The 20,987-nt window shown below is 38.4% G+C and overlaps 1 protein-coding gene across 4 annotated transcripts in view; it reads right to left on the minus strand.

The window, feature by feature from the left end:
- SLC7A1 (solute carrier family 7 member 1) overlaps positions 1-20,987 on the minus strand; it is a 70,969-nt gene that overhangs the window by 22,230 nt on the left and 27,752 nt on the right. For all 4 annotated transcript variants that reach the window (XM_072611828.1, XM_072611827.1, XM_072611830.1 and 1 more), the window contains 3 exons: positions 10,535-10,918; positions 8,294-8,449; positions 6,193-6,367 (listed from right to left, as the gene is read on the minus strand). In XM_072611828.1, coding sequence (XP_072467929.1) covers positions 6,193-6,367; positions 8,294-8,449; positions 10,535-10,904 — 701 coding nt within the window. In that variant the 5' untranslated portion in view covers positions 10,905-10,918. The remainder of the gene's footprint in view (positions 1-6,192; positions 6,368-8,293; positions 8,450-10,534; positions 10,919-20,987) is intronic.

The following is a 20,987-nucleotide window of genomic DNA, read 5'->3' on the forward strand; positions in this document are numbered from 1 at the left end:
AGTAACTTGACCAAGGTCATACAGCTAATGAGGTGAGATTTGAACTCAAGTCCTCCTGACTCCTGCATTGGTGCTCTTATACATTGCACCGCCTAGCTGCCCCACCTACCGTGTAAATGAAAGGTGACCTCAAACAGTCCCTACCCTCAAGAGAGTCAGCTAGGTGATGAAGTGGATAAAGCCCTAGGCTTGGAGTCAGGAAGACCTGAGTTCAAATCCAAGTTCAGACATCTACTAGCTGTGTGAACCTGAGCAAGTCATTTAACCCTGCCTCAGTTTCTTCATCTGTAAAATGAGCTGGAGAAGAAAATGGCAAACCACTTCAGTATCTTTGCCAAGAAAACTCCAAATGGGGTCGTGACACAACTGAAACAACTGAACAACTATCAGAGGACAAAGGATCATTTAATCACATAACACAATACTATGAACATATTTAAAGCCATGTCCACACAATTTCATGAACCTTGCTTTTAATGGGATTAATAAACTGGTTTAAAAAGATGACTCTGGATTAGGAGACTTTCCCAGTGGTATCTAAACTGCTTCTTTGATTCCTTTTCAGACAGCCATGTCCACAAAGGAATAGTTTTTGAAAATAGCCTTTGAAGTACTAGAGTTTGGGGTAAAAATTTATCAATTTGAGCATTTTTCTACAATTCAGTTCAATTCAAACATCTGTGAATCACTGGTCATATGTAGTATAACTTCAATAAAAGACAGGGTGAGAACTGAGATGTGCCTATGCGATGGCCACAGAGGAAACCACTTCATTAAAAGTTGGCCTCACTTATGATTATGATTAAAACAAACAGATGATGCAACCATTGGGCCATGGCATGAAGTGAAATGGTGGTGGAGATTGAAAGACAGTGGAATGAATGCAAGAGATAATGATCAAACTTGGCAACAGACTGAATTGGGGGGCTAAGGAAGAGTGAGTATTATGGGATCCTTGGAACCAGAGAATAAGTAAGCAAGACCACACAGCAGGGAGTGGCTAGTTCCTCAGCCAACATATACACACCTCCTAAGACCCAAAAGCCAAGCCTCAACTGCCTTGACACACCCTTGGTGTGCACAAAAGGCTAAGAAACGCACACCCTGGAGTGCTGGATTCCATTACAAAATAACCTATGATAAAGACAAAGACAAGATGGTTAAAACAGTGAAAAAGAAATCAAACATAGGATTTTGCCAAGGATAATAACTTGAGAGTGAGAAGCATGGAAAGAAAAAAGGAAGAGAGAACTTACTTAGAAAGTCAAGAGGCACTTCTGCAAAGTCTCCTTACAGAAGGAGATTTTCAACCTCATACATATATACATACACACATACACACACACACACATATATACATGCGCGCACACACACACACACACAGAATGATGAGAACATAGGCAAATCTGTTACAAAAGGATCTTTGTCTGTACTCCGATGTTCTCATAATTGCCAAGTCAGGCAGGAAAGAGCTAGGTGCAAGGATGCTCTGCAATCGCACCCTTCTTTTCTTCCACCAAGACAGCCAAGGATGAAGGTGGTGGCTTCAATTTAAAAGAACAAGGGCACTAAGAACCCTGAATGAGGGAGAAGAGAGGAAAGGTTCCAGGACAATAGTGCTCTAAGTTTCAAGATGGCTCCATCTTGGATGCAAGGTTCCTTAAGCTTTTGTGTCAGAAAATCCTTTGTAGATGTGGCAAAACTTCTCAGAATGTTTTCTAAATGCATAAAATAAAATACATAGGATCACAAAAGAAACCAGTTATATTGAAATAGCTATCAAAATATTTTTTAAAAAAACAAGGTTAAGAACTTCTGCTAGATAAACTGCAGTTTTGAGGAAGATCAAAGCGTGGGAAAGGGATGGGCACAGGAAATTAGCACCAAGCCTGGAAGCTGGAGAAAAAGGAATTTCATTAGGCCTCACTCTGGGTGGTCAGGTGGTTGACCAGAACTAAAAGAAAGGGGGAAAGGAAGAAAGAGACCCAAGAATGTGTTTGATATGTAAGTCAGGAAAGGGCTTTGAGGGTCAATTAAGATTCTAGGAAACAGAGGTCCCTTTCTCCCTCCTGCCCCCACCTCCAGAAGTTAACATAACCCAATGTTTACGCAGTCTCCTCCCACCCAACAACAATTCTGTGTCTTTAAGGAAATCATGCTGTGACAGTAGGAGAAATCTAGCTTACTGTTACATTCCCCCATAAGGAAGGGCTATCACTATAAAGTGCTAAGACCAGCTCAGCAAGTAACCCAAAAAGCCATCTTATTACTAGTGTCAACATCACAGGATCAAATGCCTAGAAGAGTTCATAACCTGGGGTCTGTGTATTTAGCTTTTAATTTTGTTTTGTTTTTGTAATTCCAGAAATTCCCTCAGTTTGGTTTAAGAAACCACATCAAGTTTGAAAAAAAAAAAATGCTGTCCTCAGGAAAGACACTTTGTTTTATTTTCTAAATGGGAATTTTCCTTGACTATAAGAGGAGGGATGTCATGGACCACTGGGGGAGTCTAGTAAAGTCTGTGAACTCTTTCTCAGAATCATGTTTTCAAATGCAAAAATAAAATATATAGGATTAAAAAGGAAACCAACTATAAGGAAATGATAATGAAACAGTTATCAAAAGATTTTTTTTTTTAAATCAAGCCCACAGACCCCAAGTTAAGAACTATGCTGAAAGGATTTAAAAAATCCCCAACAGACTCTTGAGGCAAAATGCCTTTCATATCCTGAGAAAAAACGGTGGAATTTGATCACAGAATGAGGCAGACAATTTTCTTTTGTATTATGTTTTGCTTTGTTTTATGATTCCTCCCATTCACTTTAATTCTTCTATGCAACACGACTAAGGTAAAAATGTATTTAATAGGAATGTATGTGTAGAACCTATATAAAATTGTATGCTGTCTCAGGGAGGGTGTGGGGAAGGAGTGGAAGGGAGGGGAAAAAAATCTAAGATATATGGAAGTGATTGTAGAACACTGAAAACAAATCAAATAATTTAATTAAAAAAAGAACTATGCTGAGCCTATGAAGGTATGGGATAGAAAAAGGGCCATGCCTAGAAGAAGTTTACATTCAATATCCACTCTATTTCTGTTTAGTGGGGCTTAATCATCTGCACACTGCTAAATATGTTCTCTGTTTCTTTAACCACTAAGGGCTTTCCAAAGAATGGCCTGCTGCCATCCTGCCTGTATCAAACAGTAGCAGAAGCCACCTGAAAGATGAAGGGATGAAACCTGTTCCATTCCTGGTCCCCTGGCTGATAATGACCTACTTCCAAATCTCACTGAAATTGGTAGTACTACCAGTCCTTCGCTCTTTCTCAAATTCAAAGAAGCAAGAGCAGCACTGATATATAATTCAAAGTTTGCTTAATCTCATACTCTCCCCCTTTAATTGATAACTGACTACAGGACTGATCAGTCAATCAATCGACAAGCATTTATTAGCATTTGCTATGTGCCACACGAGGTGCTAAGCTCTGCGAACACAAAAATAAATAAATAAATATAGTCCCTGCCCTCAAGAAGCTCATAGTGGAGAAAATGTAAATGTTAATAGAGTAGATGGAAGATGAACTCAGAAGGAAAATGTTATGGAGCTGAGGGAACAGAGAGAGAGAGAGAGAGAGAGAGAGAGAGAGAGAGAGAGAGAGAGAGAGAGAGAGAATGAGAAGAGATGATGAAAAAAAGGTCTCCTGGAAAGAAGTCAGTCTTGAAAAAAGGCAGGCATTCTAAGAAGTAAAGAGTATTCCAGGCATGTGGGATATGGAATGTTCACAGAACAGCAAGAAGAGATAAGAAAGTATCTCTCTCCAATCTTTGGCGAAGATGAGGGACTAAGGGTTTGGAACATGGGATATAGTATCAGAATCCACTGGTACAGTTTTGCTGAATTGTTCCAATACACACAGCCTTTCTTTTATTGTTTCAAAGGATGGACAGCCAGGATGGCTGAAGAGGGAAGTGACTTATTCATGTTATGATGTAAAAAGAAACAGAGAAAAGTGTGTAGATTATAAAAAAGTGGGACACATTGATAAAAGCACAGCAATGTTATGGTTGCAATTCCTCATTCTACATACAGAAACAAATATCATTCTCTTTTTGGGGGCAGGAGTGGGGAGGGCGAAGTAAGTCTCTGCATTGGAATAATATCACAAAAATCCCCCAAAGTTCATTCCACATCCAGCTCTGCTCTGAAGCTTCTGTAACTCATTTGATTTGAGCTAACACAAGATTGTCATGCAATTTAGGGCTATATTGAATAATTGGGGAGAGGGATCTACTATACAGCTAGAAAAAAAAAGGTGATAAAAATGTAAAAACTATAATACACTAGAACTATCTTCTATAAAGTAGCTTCATCTCAGCACCTGGCAGAAATACAGTCAAGGGGCAAGAAGAACCCCTGGATATCACAGAAATTCCAAAGTTTTAAAAATGCTTCCCCTGCCCAATTAGCCGGTCTGAAATTGATCAATGCAGAAATACCACGGAAGAATGGTTAATGAAAATGAAATTGTTAATTGGAATGCATTTTTCTGGACTAGTAAGAGGTAGACAAGGCTGTGCTGAATGACAAAAAGATTCACAATCGAAACATTGATAAGATAAAGGTGATGCCAAGCAAACGAAAAGATCCCAAGCGAACTCCAGGCATTTACAGTTTTAGGACCTAAAGAGAACAGATAAAGAGCAAGCAGTTGGCTAGGCAGTAGATATAGCATCAGACCTGGAGTCAGAAAGACCTGATTTCAAATCCAGCCTCAGACACTTACTAGCTGTGTGACCCTGGGCAAGTCACTTAAACCTGTTTGCTTCAGTTTCTTCAGCTGTAAAATAAGAATCAAATGGCAAACCACTCCAGTATCTTTGCCAAGAAAACCCTAAATGGGGTCACAGAGAGTCAGACACAACTGAAATTTTTGAATAATAGCAAAAATCTATTGACAAGTACCTAAGTCAATCAGTACAGGTCATGGTGACCAAGACAGGTGCTTTGCATTTCTCTATGACCTCTAAATACCAACTGGAAAGATTTACTACAAACTTATTGCATCTTACTCCATCACTTCAAAGCATACTTTTGATTGGCTTGCCTCCATTCTGTATTAATGTGTAGGAGAAGGAAGGGCTACCAATATATTTGGCATGAATATTACCAAGGAATGAATGCCCCTTTTTCTGCAATAGAAGTAGATCTCAGAAAGATATTAGCATCGTGTTTTCACTAAGGACAGTTATTCCTTTAATTTTAATTAGGCACTCATACAAGAAGCCCCCAGCCACATAATCAGACACTCATCTATTCATTCAACAAATAATTATAAAGAATCTAAAAGGGATATGAAAAATGAATAACTTTTTTTAAAAGAAAAAAGAATCTATTATGGGCACTATAACCTTATCAGATTGTTTACTGTCTCAGAGAGCAGGGAAGAGAAAGAAGGATGGATAGAATCTGGAGCTCATAAATTAAAAAAAAGAACACTAAAAATTGTCTTAATATGTAATTGGTGGAAAATTTTTTTTAAAAAGATATCAACACACCCACACCCACCCACACCCACACCCACCCACACCCACACCCACAATCTATTATGTGCAAGGCGCTGTCCTAGGTACTAAGTATATAATTTGCTTTGGAAAAAATTGGATAAAAAAATGACAGTTCATGTCTCAAGAAAGCCCTCCCTCTCCTTTTGTCCCTGCATTCCACCCATTCCTACTGTCTTTACATTGTTAAATTCAGACCAGAGGGCATGTATAATGAAGCAGGGTACTGCCATGCTATCAAACAGAAAAATGTGCCAGAAATAAAAAAATGAAGTTAAGATTGAAATAATTATGGTGGAGATTTAAAAGGGAACGAAGGTCATTTGGTGAACCTGCACAATATTAAAATTTAAAGGGGAATTAACTCTCCAAATACCACTGTGTGAATTCACAAAGTTATACCCAGTTTTAATGAATAATATACCCAAAATACATTCCAAACATTATGAAAAATACCTTTGGACCATTTCATTATGGAAAAGAATATTGTTAGAACTCATTAAAATTAGATTAAAAAAAGAATGTTTCATGTCATGTGACATCATGAACAAATGTGTTGTTAAATGCATTAAAATGAGCATATATTTGCCTGTACATGTACACACACATCCCAAAACTTGACTACTTACTTGTTCAAACAGATACTGCCATTAGCATTCACAATATCTTCTTTGGTAAGCTGCCAGTTTTTCATGGATCCCTTCACAAAACCTGACACCATCACAAAGCCCAGGACGAGAACATTGATACAAGTGAAAACTTTGTTAACCATGGCTGATTCTTTCACGCCGAAAGTTAAAAGCGCTGGAAAAAATCCAAAAATAAAATGTGATATTTAAAAGATAAAATTTTTACCAAGCAAGCAATACTTTATAAGTTTCCTTGAGAATACGCATTATTTCATTCTTTGTATTGGGGTTTCCCTAACACTGTGCCTAGCATGGAGTACGTACCTAAAATGCTTATTTGTTGATTTTGTAGCTTCCTAGTTTAAAAAAAAAAACAAACTAAACTTTCATTTGCTCACTTGATTGTCACAATAAGACTCTAAGTCAATTCACAGATGTAGAGTTGGAAGGGACCAAGGGTCCTAGTCCAATCTTCTTATTTTACAAAGAAACTCAAGTCAGACTTGTTCAAGATCATCCATCTCGGAAATAAATGGACTGGGATGTGAAACCAGGTCCCCTAAACCCTTTCCACAAACTCTTTCCACAATTTTACATTGCCTCTTATGATTATTCTCCTTTTTATGGAAGAAGAAATAATAGATTTAGAGTTGGCAAGGGGTCTATGATCATAGGGCTAATAAATTGTCAGGGCTGGAACTAGAATCTAGGTTTTCTAATGACATATATACTAACAATAACCATGTAAAAGCCAGAGTGTAGGAGAGTAACTAAATGATTTGCACCTCCTTCTACCCCACAGAATTTTGAAGAATCCCCTGACAACATTTTTAGTTTTTCAAAATTTAGCTACCTTCAAATAGTTTATTTGACTTAAACAAAACATACCCCATGGAGGGGAAGAAAAATGTTAGGGCATAATGTGATAACTACCGTTATTATTATCAATTATCATTATTATAGCTAGCATGTATAGAGATCGTACTAGATGCCAGGCATTATGCTAAGTACTTCACAAATATCTCATGTTTATCCTAACAACAATCCTAGGAGGTAGGCTGACAAAAACAACTCTGTTCTCTTACACAACATTCTTTTCAACGCTGATTCCCTCTTAAGTTTACAAGGTTAAAATGACAATCTTTCAAGCTCCAGCTTTATGAGATTTGGGGCTGATCTATATTAGCTAAGCCACTGAAAGCAGCCCATGGTATACTGCTTCAATTCTTTGACATATAAAGTAGTGGCAGCTGATTTTTAAAACCCATCTAAGCTTGGGTTGCCTTGTCTTGCCTTCTGACTTAGCATTTAGATCACATAAATTAATTTGTCAATCTCTCCTTTTCTAAGGTAAACTACACAGAGGAAAATCGCCCATGCTGGTATTAAAGATGTTTGAAGATTTTATATGCCAGACAAGCTGTGTTTCCCAGAAATGTTTTTTTTAATTCTGTGACCAAGACTAATATTTAGCACATTTCTTCTTTTTAAAGATCTGTTTTGATAGTTGTTGGGCACAAAACAAACAAATATTTCCATTAAATAAACAGGCACACTTGAGCAGGTTCCACAATCCTCCCATATTGCTCCACATTTTGTTGGCTGGCAAACTCTATCAATTGGCAAGATCATGAGGCCTGAAACTTCACTCACCAGGCAGAGTTCTACTAAATAATTTATATCCCATTTCTGTCATCTGAACAAAAATGTTTGCTGAAGAAATCTTACTCCACAAACAGACAACTTCATCAAGCACTTAGATTCTCATCTAACATGAGGGATTGTAAAGAGATGGTCTGGGTTCTAATCTGAATACTGACCCTTAACTAGCTGTGTGACCTAAGGCAAGTCACTCAAGTCCTCTGCTCACTAGCAAAATTAGGGATTTAGACAAGAGAGAGGCATGTACAAGTCCTCTCTACAGCTATTAAATAAGCCAGTCCGAGTTTACAATTAACAAAAAAATCTTTAGTGAGTCAGAAGCCCAGCCCAAAATAAAGGAAGATTTTTGCTTCTTGCTACCAATATAATGAAAATACTAGAGGTGCTTGCTACATAAACAGCTACCCAAGATGATTGCTTTTTTAATGTAGTCACATACCTGTTAGAATCAGAATGATAATTACAGAAAATATGTCTGGGTATTCAGCTAGTCCAGGAGTATCCAGAGACATATGCGTTCGGGAGAAATCCCCAATAGGTTTGCCTATCAGTTCATCAAATGTTGCACTCCATGCTCTTGCGACACTTGAGGTACCTGTCAGGAGACATAACCACCAAAGGAAGTTCACAGAAAATAATGCACTTCAGCATTCATCTCTGAGCAAAGTGCAGGAGGAAATGTAGCTAATGCCATGAAATACACCCAATGACATGGCAGGCAGGGGCCAGCCAACAGAACACGGACAGGGACGAGTGGGGATTCCAGCTAATAGTTCTAGCAATTGTGTTTCCTTGGAATAAAGTAGTAGCAGCTTCCACTTCCTGGATCTGTTGACAGTCCAGTCAGGATGCCAACTTCACAAATCTCATTTGTGAGAAGTATCCATTATGTCAATAATGATCTGCAGAAAAAAGAAGGGGGCAAGGTCATCCATTTAAAGGTCTCAACCTTTCCTAGGGTGACCAGCCCATCATACTCAGCTGGTCCAGAACAATTTTCTGAGCATAAACTTATTTCTTTATTCACCAAAAGATCAATACCCATCGAAGATGCTGCTCACCTCACTGAACCTGTAAGAGATTCATGTATGTCTCACCCAACTCAGGTATCAAATGGTAAGCTTGGAATATGCTGAGGGACACATCTACCCAGAGGGTCTTCTTATACCATTTTACAATAATGACAGTTATATAAATGGAGATAGTATCAAGTACCAAGTAAATGTAAAAGTTTTCTCTTATTCCCCTATGCCCACCAATAAATTCCTTGTTGTTATTATTCCAAAAGAAGATTCTTGAAATATTTACCCAGGATACCCTTCACTTTCAAAGGCAACTCTGATGATAACCATAATATGAATTAATAGAAGTGACAACTATTCTTCGGTTGATTAATGTTATAAAAACTATTTTAACTACAGATTTCATTACACTTTGGACCTATGAAGCACTTGTTATAAATACTATCCTTCAAAGCCATAACCCAACTAAATAATGTTCCACACATACAAAGAGATCCCACTCCAATTTTCAGTCTACTCTTTGAACTTTCAAAATTACAATATTGAACTGAAAGTTTTATAATACTAGATTATGAGGCAACAATGGGATAGTGGGTAGAAATTCAGCTTCAGACCCTGGAAAACACACATACACGCACACACTCACTCATTCACTCTGGCTCTGTGGTGTAGGGCAAGTCATTTTACTTTCTCAGTGAGCCTAGGCTGTAAAGAAGATGCTGACCTGCCTTGGTGGATGGAATTTCCTTACTGGGGAAATAATCTACATCGATGAAATCACAAGTCCTTTCCTGAACATGTTACACTTTGCTGATTTTAGTAGCTAGGGCTGAGGGTTTTCATATGTTGGTCAAGAAAGAGCAGACACTTTGTAATAAATATTTTTCTTACCTCTCCCAATCCAAAAACCCCTCTGGAAATATAATGGTCCATTTCACATAGCCATGTTTATAAACTCTGGCATGCTTTGGCTTGTTAAATCTATTTATTTATGGCAAAAAATTCTTAATGTTTAACTTTTAAAAAATATCCTCTTGTCACTTGTTTTCATTTTAAACTTAGAAGAATAAAGTGTGTTTTGGCTATCAACAGAGACTGAAGGCACTGAAATGACATAGAGACTCATCCCACCGACCTTTGTACCAGCTGGGCCTTTGTTAAAGCAGCAGTCTCCTCACCTGCAGACTGAGAGGACTGGTTGAATTCTAAGGGCTAAATACTGCACTCCCTTGCCCTACCATTGGTGGGACATACCAAACAAAGTACACTTATCCCAAGACAGGATGAATTCGTAAAACTATCTGTGACTCACCCAGCCCTACCTAACATATTTTAATCTTAACAGGATCAGGAAGAAAACAGAAAAGCTCAATTTATATTATGCTGACCAAATTAGCAAGAATTGAATTCTCATTAGCAGAGCTCAGTTACCCAGCCAAGTTTTCCTGGATTGCTATGCATATGGGAAGGTGCAAGACAACATGGTAGCTCCCATCTTCTCTAATTCTAAAACACCAACAGTCAAAATTAAAGACAGCGTAGGCTCCAACCCAAGAGTAAAAAGGATGAAACTGTAGTAAAGTGGAAGAAGAGATAGGGCTCTGCCTCATAAGCACAAAACTGAAGGCAACACTCCTGTAGTTCCTAAAACTACTTACCAATAATGTAGGAGAGAATTAAGTTCCAGCCAGTGATGAAAGCCCAGAGTTCACCCACAGTGACATAGCTGTAGAGGTAAGCAGAACCAGTCTTTGGAACCCTAGCACCAAACTCTCCGTAACACAGTCCTGCCAATACGGAGGCCAATGCAGCAATTAGGAAAGAGATAACGATGGAAGGGCCAGCATTCTTCCGGGCCACAGCTCCAGCCAATACATAGACACCTGCTCCAAGTGTACTGCCTACACCAAGAGCTACCAAATCAAAAGTATTCAAACAGCGGGACAGTCGACTCTGCTCTCGGTTGCAGTCCACAACTTTTCGCCGCAGCAGCTGCTGTCCAAAATTGAGGAATACTTTGCACCCCATGGTACTGTTCAAATCTGGTTAAAAAAGAGAAAGGGATAGCATTATCAATGATGTTTTGTCTACACGATGATTATACCACTACTAAAAATAATGAGAGTCTGCATGTGGCACAATGGTCTGAGAGCCAGTCTCAGAATCAAGGAGACCTTTATTCAAATCTCATCTTTAATATGTCGGCTGTATGATTCAAGTCAAGCTATGTCACCTGTAAGCTCTTAGCTCCCTAAGGTAGCTCTCTCCACTTCTATACTATGGCTTCTGAGGTCTCTTCTAAATCTGGATCTATCATCCTATGATATGTGGCAGAGCAGGTGCCAATCCACATTGGTAAAAAAAAAAAAAAGTTTCCTCAACATAAGCTCTCTACACTGAGGAAATCAAGGGCAGCTAGGTGCTGCAGTAGATAAAGCACCAGGTCTGGAGTCAGGAAGATTTATCTTCCTGAGTTCAAATCTGGCCTCAGAAACTTACTAGCTGGAAGACCCTAGGCAAGTCACTTAACCCTGTTTGCCTCATCTACCTCACCTGTAAACAATAACAATAACTTAGTTAAGCTCATTCCTCAATGATGAACATACTTCCACCCCATCCCATTCCACCCCATTCTGAATGTCATGGTTCAAATCCAGTTCTCTATCCCACACGGACAGATCCCTTATTTCCATCACCCACCACCCAACCCCCCAGACCATCCCACTTTGAAGCTACTTACTCCTTCCACAGTGCCTTCTCAAGTGCCTACTGCAGCACAGGTAACAAATTCACTTCTCCTTTCTCACACCCTCCTTCATTTTGCACTCATTGAGAACTGGCTCCCTCTTGATGATACATCTGATTGCACATTTATTCATACCTATGGCCCACAGCTGGGGGAGTTGGGATGCTCTCTGCTCCCCAGTGCCACTTTCAGGTTCCCCCTCTACAAAACTGAAGGGGGGGTCTTACTAGGAAATAGAAAGACCACCACAGTGGAACATAAGCGTTCGGAGGGTAGCTACTGCTATTTGGAGGGAGGGAGGAGGAAAAGAGCATCTAGTACAGTGGGCCCCACATAGCAGTTTAACATTAAATGTTTGCTGAATTGAATCTGACAGTTAAATATAAAATATAAATTTCAGGTATCAATCATACTTTCTCTTTGATCCAATCAGATAACAGATATATAAAGCTCTTTGTAGACCTTAAAGCACTGTAAATGGTAGCTGTTCCTACTATCTTGCACAACTATGAAAATGTATAAAATGGGAGGGCCTTATTCCATTGTTAAAAAAAAAAAAGAGGGCATGTGTGCAGATACATAAACTAGACAAATATTAAAAAAAAGCATCTTTCAAAGATAAGGGGAAGGAGAGCATTCTTTGCAAAATCAGCTGTGACCACACAGATGCAGTTCATTTCTTTTTAATAGGCACACCATATCCCTTCAGTTCAGGAACAGTCCTTAAAAGTACATATCGAGAAAATATACTTGGACATAAGAACTCTGGGACAGTGAAGAGCCTTGGACTAGGAAGATGGCCAAGCTGGATTCTAGTACTGACTCTGCCAGTTACCACCTTGAGCAAGTCAAAATCTTGGGCAAGGCAGGTATTTCTCTTCTCTGAGCCTCAGTTTCCTCTTGTAGAAAATGGAAATAATTTTCCTGGCTGCCAGTACAGATCAAATGAGATGTAAAAGTACCTTGTAAAGTATGATACAAACACAAGGCTTTATTATTAGATGATCATACCGGGGGCAGGAAGATCAATTAACCTTTAGCTTATATAGCATTACTATTTTCATAACACCTGTACCTTTAGAAGGGTAATTATAAAATGGAAAGAGGGTTGAACTTGGAATCAGGAGAACAGACTGTATTTGAAGCCTCACTGATGTGATTTCACTTTATACCTCAGTTCCCTCATGTGTTAAATGGTACCTGTGCTGTCTGCCTCAGAGAAAAGCTGTGAGGGAAGTGTTTTGTGAAATACGAAGCACCCATATAATCAGAATGACATCTTGGCCCCAAACAAGAGATAAGAATTATGCCTCTCTCCCTTCTTTGAAGAGATAAGTACAAAACACTGTATATACTTCAGGCTTGGTTGGCAGGTTGGTCAGTTTGGCCAAACTGCTTTTGTCTCTTTTTTTAATTCTTTGTTACTTTGAATGTTGGAAGAAGGGAAGGGAAAGACAAATGTGGAAATGAAAGCGATGTTAAAAACAAAAGAAAACAAAAACATGTTTTCAATGTTTAAAGCACCATGCAAAAATAAGTTGTTATTATTAGCTGATCATATCTCTAACCCATCAATCTCTGACCATCTGAACTATATAGTTATGGGGCAGCTAGGTGATACAGTGGCTAGAGACTAGCCCTGAAGTCGAGAAGGACTTGAATTCAAATCCAGCCTCAGATACTTTATTAGCTATATGAACCCAGGCAAGTCACATAACCTTCCAATTGCCTCTTCGCCTCAAAAAGACCCAGAAAATGAAATGTATTTTTATATAAGTATGCACGCACACACACACACACACACACACACACACACACACACATTCATGCTCAGGCTCCAAGTAGTTGGATTCCAAAACAGTAAATATGATGAAAGTACTTCCCTGTTTTCACAATGGCCTAATTGTTCTACTTTCTATGTCAGGTATATGGGAAGACTTCCTCCTCTTGTGCTTTTAGACAGAAAGTTGCCAAAATAGTTTGAAAGCATTATCTAAACAAATAAATTACCCTTTCATTGCTGGAACAAATTTGTATAATGGTAAACTTCTTATTTCTTCCAACTTCAAAACCAGAATTTTTCTATAATCAATTATCAATAGAAGATAACAGAGTTTAGGAGAAAGATAATATGATTAAGATAGAGGGCTTGGGTTCAAATCCTAGGTCAACTACTTAATATTTGTGACTGCGGGCAAATCACTTCAGCCCCTGAGTTCAGACGAAGAGGTCACAATCCTACCCCTTATCCTCAATCTAGAAAAAAATATCACAACAGTTCTGATCATGAAATGATGTCCACAATGCAACCCCATTCTCAACTCCTTCCTTATTTTTCTTCCCAGAAAAACCTTCTCTAAAGTTGCCTCTTTCTCGAAAATTAATGAGTAAATGCATGCTTGCCAGAAGAGAACATCCTAAATCTATCTTCTCCATAAACTTCTAATTCAGAGTTGACCTAAGTGCCCCTGTAAAGCTGGAAAAGAAGTAAAAGAAAAATCAAATGACCTCATGGTCAGAATTTCAAAAACAAAGTCTATCTCATTTGTTCAGCCTTAAAGGCTCCCTATAAAGGAGGTGATGAAAATAGGGTTGAAATGATGCAAAGCACTCCACCTAATTTTAATAACATCAAATAGTATGCATTTTTCATTGACAAGTTTTTTCTTCTTCCCTTGCTGTGATAAAGAAGCTACCACTTGTAATGGCTTATCAGGGAGAATACCCTTTCTTTCTTTCTTTGGAAACATGTAGAAAACAAGGCTTTCCTTTATAGAGTTGGTTCTAGTAAGACAAAGTTACTGAGTTCCAGATTTAGGAATGCTCCAGATCAGCCTGCTTTCACCCTCACCTGGCAGAAACTGATGAGAATCAAGCTGGAATGATCTCCAGAATGTCTGCAAATGATCTTCAAACTGTCCCTTCCTCTAGCATTAAATCCTATCATTCTACAATGTTGTAAGCCAACCATTTCTTCTCCAACTAGAATGTAATTCCTTCCAATTAGACTCAAAACCTGTCTTGTATTTCTTTGAATGCCCTTTTGTTCAGTCATTTCAGTTATGTTTAATTCTTCATGACCTCATTTGGGGTTTTCTTAGCAAAGATAAGTCAACTTCTTCAACTTATTTCGTGGATGAGAAAACTGAGGGAAACAGAGTTAAGTGACTCGTCCAGGGTCACACAACTAGTAAGTGTCTGAGGTCAGATTGGAACTCCAGGCTCATTGCTCCCTCCACTGTACCTCCTAGCTGCCCTTTGCATTCTCTACAAATGTTTAAAAACAAAATAAAACAAGGCCATAGGCATAAAAACAGATGCTATGAAATTGAGGAGCGATGAAAAACTTTTTCATCAACTCTGGAAAATGTCATATCCAAAATATATGGGACAATAACAGATGTATAAGAACAAGATCCAATCTCCAATGGATAAGTGGTCAAAGGTATGAAAGCAGTTCAAGGAAAAATTGCAAAATATGAAAGATTGCAACAATTCCCTAATTTAAAAAAATATACAACAAAATAACTCAGGTTTACTCTCATACCCAGCAAACTGACAAAGAGGGAAATAGTCAATGGAGGAAATGCTGTAGAAACACTGCTGGTGGTGCTCTGAATTGGTCCCAAGCCTTCTGGAAAGCAACTTGGAATTATGTGGAATTTGGATTTATGCAAAGAAGGTGACCTGATCACCCAAAGAATTCCAGGGGTAGCCACATACCCCAAGGAGATCAAAGACAAAAAGGTCTCATATATACCCAAATACAGCAAAAATATGAAAATAAAGTGCTTCTCCATCAAGACAACTAAACTGGGAAGGAAAATTAAACTGAACACTACTGTAAGAAATTAGGACGATGAAGAAATCAGGAGCATGGAAAAGTGACACAATGAAGAAAGCAGATTAAGAAAAACAACGTATACAAGGACCACAACAGTGTAAATGAGGAACAAAGAAATGAAACAATGCTGTGTAACTATTGTGGGTGAGTTAGAGGCCGAACAGAGGAGAAAATGCACCAGAGCTGCAGGAGACTACGGATGTTGATCATGGCATGTACTGTCTCTGTCTCCCTATACACACACACACACACATATGTATATATACATATATAGACATATATAGACACACACACATATGTATATATACATATATATACATATATAGACCACACACACACAAACATATTGTTTCCAGGCTCCCTTTCCTTCCTTTTTTCCTTTTTCTCTTTCTTTCTTTCTGTGAGTGTAAATTCACTTTTTCCAAGCTCCAATTCCTTCCTTTTTCCTTTCTTTTTCTTTCTATGGGTACATATATTGTTTTAAGGCTCCATCTCCATTCTTCTTTTCTTCCTTCCTTCCTTCCTTCCTTCCTTCCTTTCATTTGAAGTGTAATGATGTCACAGACCCTAAGCTGGCCTCTCAGGCTGCACAGATGATGGCTCACAGCTGCTCCAGGGATGCTCTGCATCTTCACAAGCCTGTCACGTAGTGGGAAGGGCCTGATTAATAATGATTCTTGAGGGACTCAAATAATTCAACAAAATGACCTCTTCCTTAGCAAATTTAGAACATGTTTAGGTAAAACTTGATGTGCTAGACCAAGGTGGGGTGTAAGGGACAGAGTTTCAAGTGCCTTGGGTAGCAATGGTGTAACTTTCCCCTAGGAAAGATCCTGCTTTGGTTAGCTATAAATATATATATATATATTTCTATACTCTGACATACTGATATATATGTCCCTCTTGGTAAGCCACCTCACACAACTCTTAAGACTCAATATAACTTGCAGTTCAGGTGTATGCTGCATGGATAGCGGGGGTTTCCTCATTACGAATTCTCTATGCCAATGAAATCAAAATTCCAATCCAAAGACACATACACACACACACACACACACACACACACACACCCCTAATGGTTGAACAGAGGTAATATTTTATAATTTGTTGTTAAATCATTAACAATAGTGACAATTGAAATGGTCCTCTCATGACTGAGAACCCTATATACCTCAAGGTCATGACTCTGAACACTAAATTAGTGTGGACCTACGAGGAGGCTAAATAATGACCATTTTCACAATTGAAGCTGTTTTGTTCTCTTTCCCCTCACCCAATTATTTTTGTCATCTGCCTCTTGCTCAAAACAGCAGGAGAACACAAACAAAAGATTCTAGCTAGCTGACGATTTGTAGCCCAGGTTATCCCAATGATAAAATCTGGGATTCATCTATACATGAAGATATCTGCTGAGCTAAGCTTCAAACACAGCTTTGCTCTGTCCTGCCACCACAAAAGCTTTTTAGCTTTGCCTGCCTGTCTATTGGACCTTGCTCAGACAGTCTAGACCCCACTCACAAAAATGAGAAAGCCCCTACTCCAGCAGCATCAATCCCTAAAAAAACACCAAACACATTTCCCATTTATGTTTTTGTTTTTGTTCAGTCATTTTTAGTCATGTCTGGCTCTTCATGACCCCATTTGGAGTTTTCTTTGCAAAGATACTGCAGTGGTCTGCCATTTCATCTTCTCCAGCTCATTTTACAGAGGAGAAACTGAGGCAAATAGAGTTTAGTGACTTATCCAGGGTGATAAAGCTAGTAAGTGTCTGAGGCTGGATTTGAACCAATGAAAATGAATCTTAAGTGATTCCAAGCCCAATGTTCAATGCGCTGTACCACCTAGCTGCTTGCCTACAGATACCCTCCCCCCCCCCCATTTATATTAGCTTGTGCTCAGTATCAGAAATGTGATGAGGAAGTAGAGATGATACAAAAAATAATTCTGGATTTGAAATTGGTTCTTGGGTTCAAATCCTGACTGCATGAACAAGTCACTCATCCTCTTTGGGAATCTATTGGTTCCTCATTTTTAAAATGAGAGAGCTGGGACTATCAGTTTCTTTCCAGTTCACATTACAGAGTTCCATTGATATGATAACTATATAAACTCAAGGGTCTTTAAGGATCTGTCCAGCTCTCAATCTATGAACCCATGATCTCTTCTGAATAGCTGAGAGATCCTCAGACAGTGGAAGACAGAAATACTTGTATGATAGAAAGAGAAGTCTGTTCTAACTGCTGTTTAACTCTCCAAGTCCATGCTTTTGAACATATTTAACTTTTAAGGCATACTACACCAAGGAAGTTCACAGTACTGTGTTTTAACAGGTTCCTAAACTATCTTCATTCAAAATCCGCAATTCCAATTCAATAAAGGCAATCAGCAAACACCAATGACAAGATCAAAGATGAAATGTTTAATTTCCTTTCAAATTTTACTAGATAGAACATATGAACAGGGAGATGATATTAAAAGAAATGCTGTCACAAATTAAGCTCTCTATTGAATGTGAAGGTTTCTTTCAGACAGCCTAAAACATTACTGAATCAGTTGCTAAGAATTCTTCTCAGTATTCACATAATCTCAAAACTGGAAGAGATCTCAAAAGTCATCTATCCCAAACCCTATCTGAACGGGAATCTACTCTTTAATAGACAAGCATATATTTGAAGACCTCAAGCAATGGGCAACCTGCTTCCTAGGAAATATTTTTTATACTCCAGACAATGCTTTTTTTTTTTTTTTTAGAATTACCACTTCAGGACTCATTAAGATGGACAACCATATGGAGAGATAGTCATTCAAAACTCATGTGAATTTCTTTATAACACCAACACCTGATATTAATTCACTTTAATTCAACTTAATTAAAATCGCCAACCTAAAAGCATCCAACTTAATGGTTCCCAAAGTCCCTGGCTCTCCCTGCCCCTCTGAAAATTCTTGGGAGTTTTTAAAGAACTTGTTAATTCATAAGCAGAAGTAGGAAGAAGATATTTTAAAAATCAATAGCAACTTAGAATTGCACAAACACAGAGAAAAGGCTAAGGGACACACTCCCAAAGCAGGGCTGCCCCAAAACTGCTACAACTCTAATCCCCTTACATGTCTGTCCCAGCTTCCTCATTTGGTTTCACTGTAGTATCTGACACTCTATTAATTAGATTAATTTGAATGAATAACCGTACATTTTTGTAAAGGCTTCCAAGAAAACTAATCCATTGTTAGTCAAACAGTACAAATTTGTTTAATTAGATTGCTCTGCTCCTAAAGCCTCCCAGTGATCTGTTTCACTAAGGAAATGAGAGTTTTGTTTGAGGAGGTGAAGTGTGGTCTAGAGCTAGAGAATTATAGGTAATTTTTAAATGTTGAACATTTGAGAGTTAAGACAAGTCAAGCAAACTTAAAGAGATGATTAAGACAACAGAAGAGCACTGATAGCTTGGAAATGGCTCAAGAGTAATGGTCAGTGGAAGCCTCCCCCCTCCCACCCCGGCAAAATGCCTAAATCTAGCCAAATGGCAGAAACTCTAGAACCCAAAATTCAGTCTGCCTTATTGAAGCTATTTAGTTTGAGATCTAGAATAATAATAATACCTGATATTTATAAATTGCTTATAAGGTCACAAAACACTTTATATGCTACATTTGGGTGGTGGGGTGTGCAAGACAAGGGGGTACAAATAAAATGATAGAATACATTCTTTGTCCTTACAATACACTCATTGCTCTTACAATATGGTTGGGGAGATAAGGCACACAGAAAAATAACTCCAAGTCATGAGTGGTATAGGCAATAAGGAGGAAGGCGGGCTCACTTCCTGCTGGGGTGATGGAGGAAAGCTTCACAGAGGTGATAGGCCTTGGAGGAAGGAGTGGAGCTGGGGGATGGCTGGAAAAGGCATTGGTTTTGCCAGGCAAGTGACACATATGAGCATAGGATAAGGTAGGCACTTTTTCCTCCCCATCCCATGGGGTCCATATTTTTTCATAAATTCACCAGAGAGTATCTATGAACCCCAAATGCTAGGAGTCTACCTTTGAGTACCCTTCACACTGCAAGAAGCCAGAGGAACATATATGATGTATCCATTGTTATCCCCTGCTCCTGTCTGGTGACCAGTCCACCTTCTTTAGAGATCACTAATTTCTTTAATAGAATCCTTCATTCTGTATTTTCCAGACTCCTTGTTTCTCATGCCTTCTCAGGCCTGCCATGTTTCTCTCAGTTGCCTTTTTGGGTGATTCTCTTCTAGGTGACCAGAGTGTTCCATGACTCAAAAGCTATACGTCATCACCAGAAGAAAACACCAAACACCTTTGTTTCAGGGAGAAGTTTAACATTTAGGGTTCTGAGCATGTGGGGAAATAGAGGGGTAGAAATTCTTAAAGCTATGCCCTGTAAGTAGAAGCTCAATGAGCCTTATTTTGAGCAAAATGTTTTTAATTCACAACAGGCTGCTTAAGAAAATACTGTTAGATGGCACAGTTTCCTATGATTTTTTTCCTGTCTATGTTATTCTATCAATTAGCCTTGAGATATACGTAACACAAACCCAGAGTTACCATGGAAATTATCTATGTGGCTTATGTCATGCAGATTAAACTCAAAATACCAGTCATAAATAATCCTTAAACTTTATCCTCATAAGCAGGAAATACCACATTTTAGAGCAGATTCTCCCCTATTTTTAGAATTATCTTTTGTGGGTATCCCCAGAAGTGAGAAATTCGTCTAAATGCTAGACATTTAAATTTCATACCACTGACTTTCTTAGCTTAAGTATGAAAATAATATAGTTACCCAATGGGGTATTCACAAATAGAACCACTCCTCATCTGCCTTCTTTATCAGAGCTTTATTATAAAGTAGAAAGAGCACTGGGTATAGATGACGTTAGAAGATTTAATAATACTAACAGCTAGCATTAATTTATACAATGCTCTGAGTGTACAAATAATTTTACAAATATCTCATTTGGGTGGTAAGTGCCATTATTATCTCCATTTTACAGAAAAGAAAACTAAGACAAATAGAGGTTAAGTGACTTGCTGTGTGTCATATAGTTAAACTCATGTCTTCCTGACTCCAAGTCCAGAACTCTATCCACTGAGTCACCTATTCTGTTCCATTTTATTCAATTCCACTCCATTCCATTCCATTCTATATCTAGGATACAATTCTTATTAATCAATTACTGTGTGATCAGGAGAAAGTGACAAATTGTTCAAAGCTCCCATTTCCTCACCTGTATAATCAGTATAACAATATTATTGTCTACCTTAAAGGACATCCATGAGGAAAATTCTAAAAAGCCATCAATTTAAACTAATATTATAACAGCTATGACATTTCTCTAACAATGATCATTCTACAAACATAAAAATCTTTCTTTCTGCTCCGATAGTGTCATTTGTACTTTCTCCTAGAAAAATATATTATGCAGAAGAGCAAGATTGTATTTGCCTGAATTCCTGAGATTCCTTTGAGGAATCCAAAGAGCGTGGTCAATTAAAT

This window comes from Notamacropus eugenii, chromosome 5, assembly GCF_028372415.1.
Source record: "Notamacropus eugenii isolate mMacEug1 chromosome 5, mMacEug1.pri_v2, whole genome shotgun sequence".
In the NCBI taxonomy this organism is placed as follows: domain Eukaryota; kingdom Metazoa; phylum Chordata; class Mammalia; order Diprotodontia; family Macropodidae; genus Notamacropus; species Notamacropus eugenii.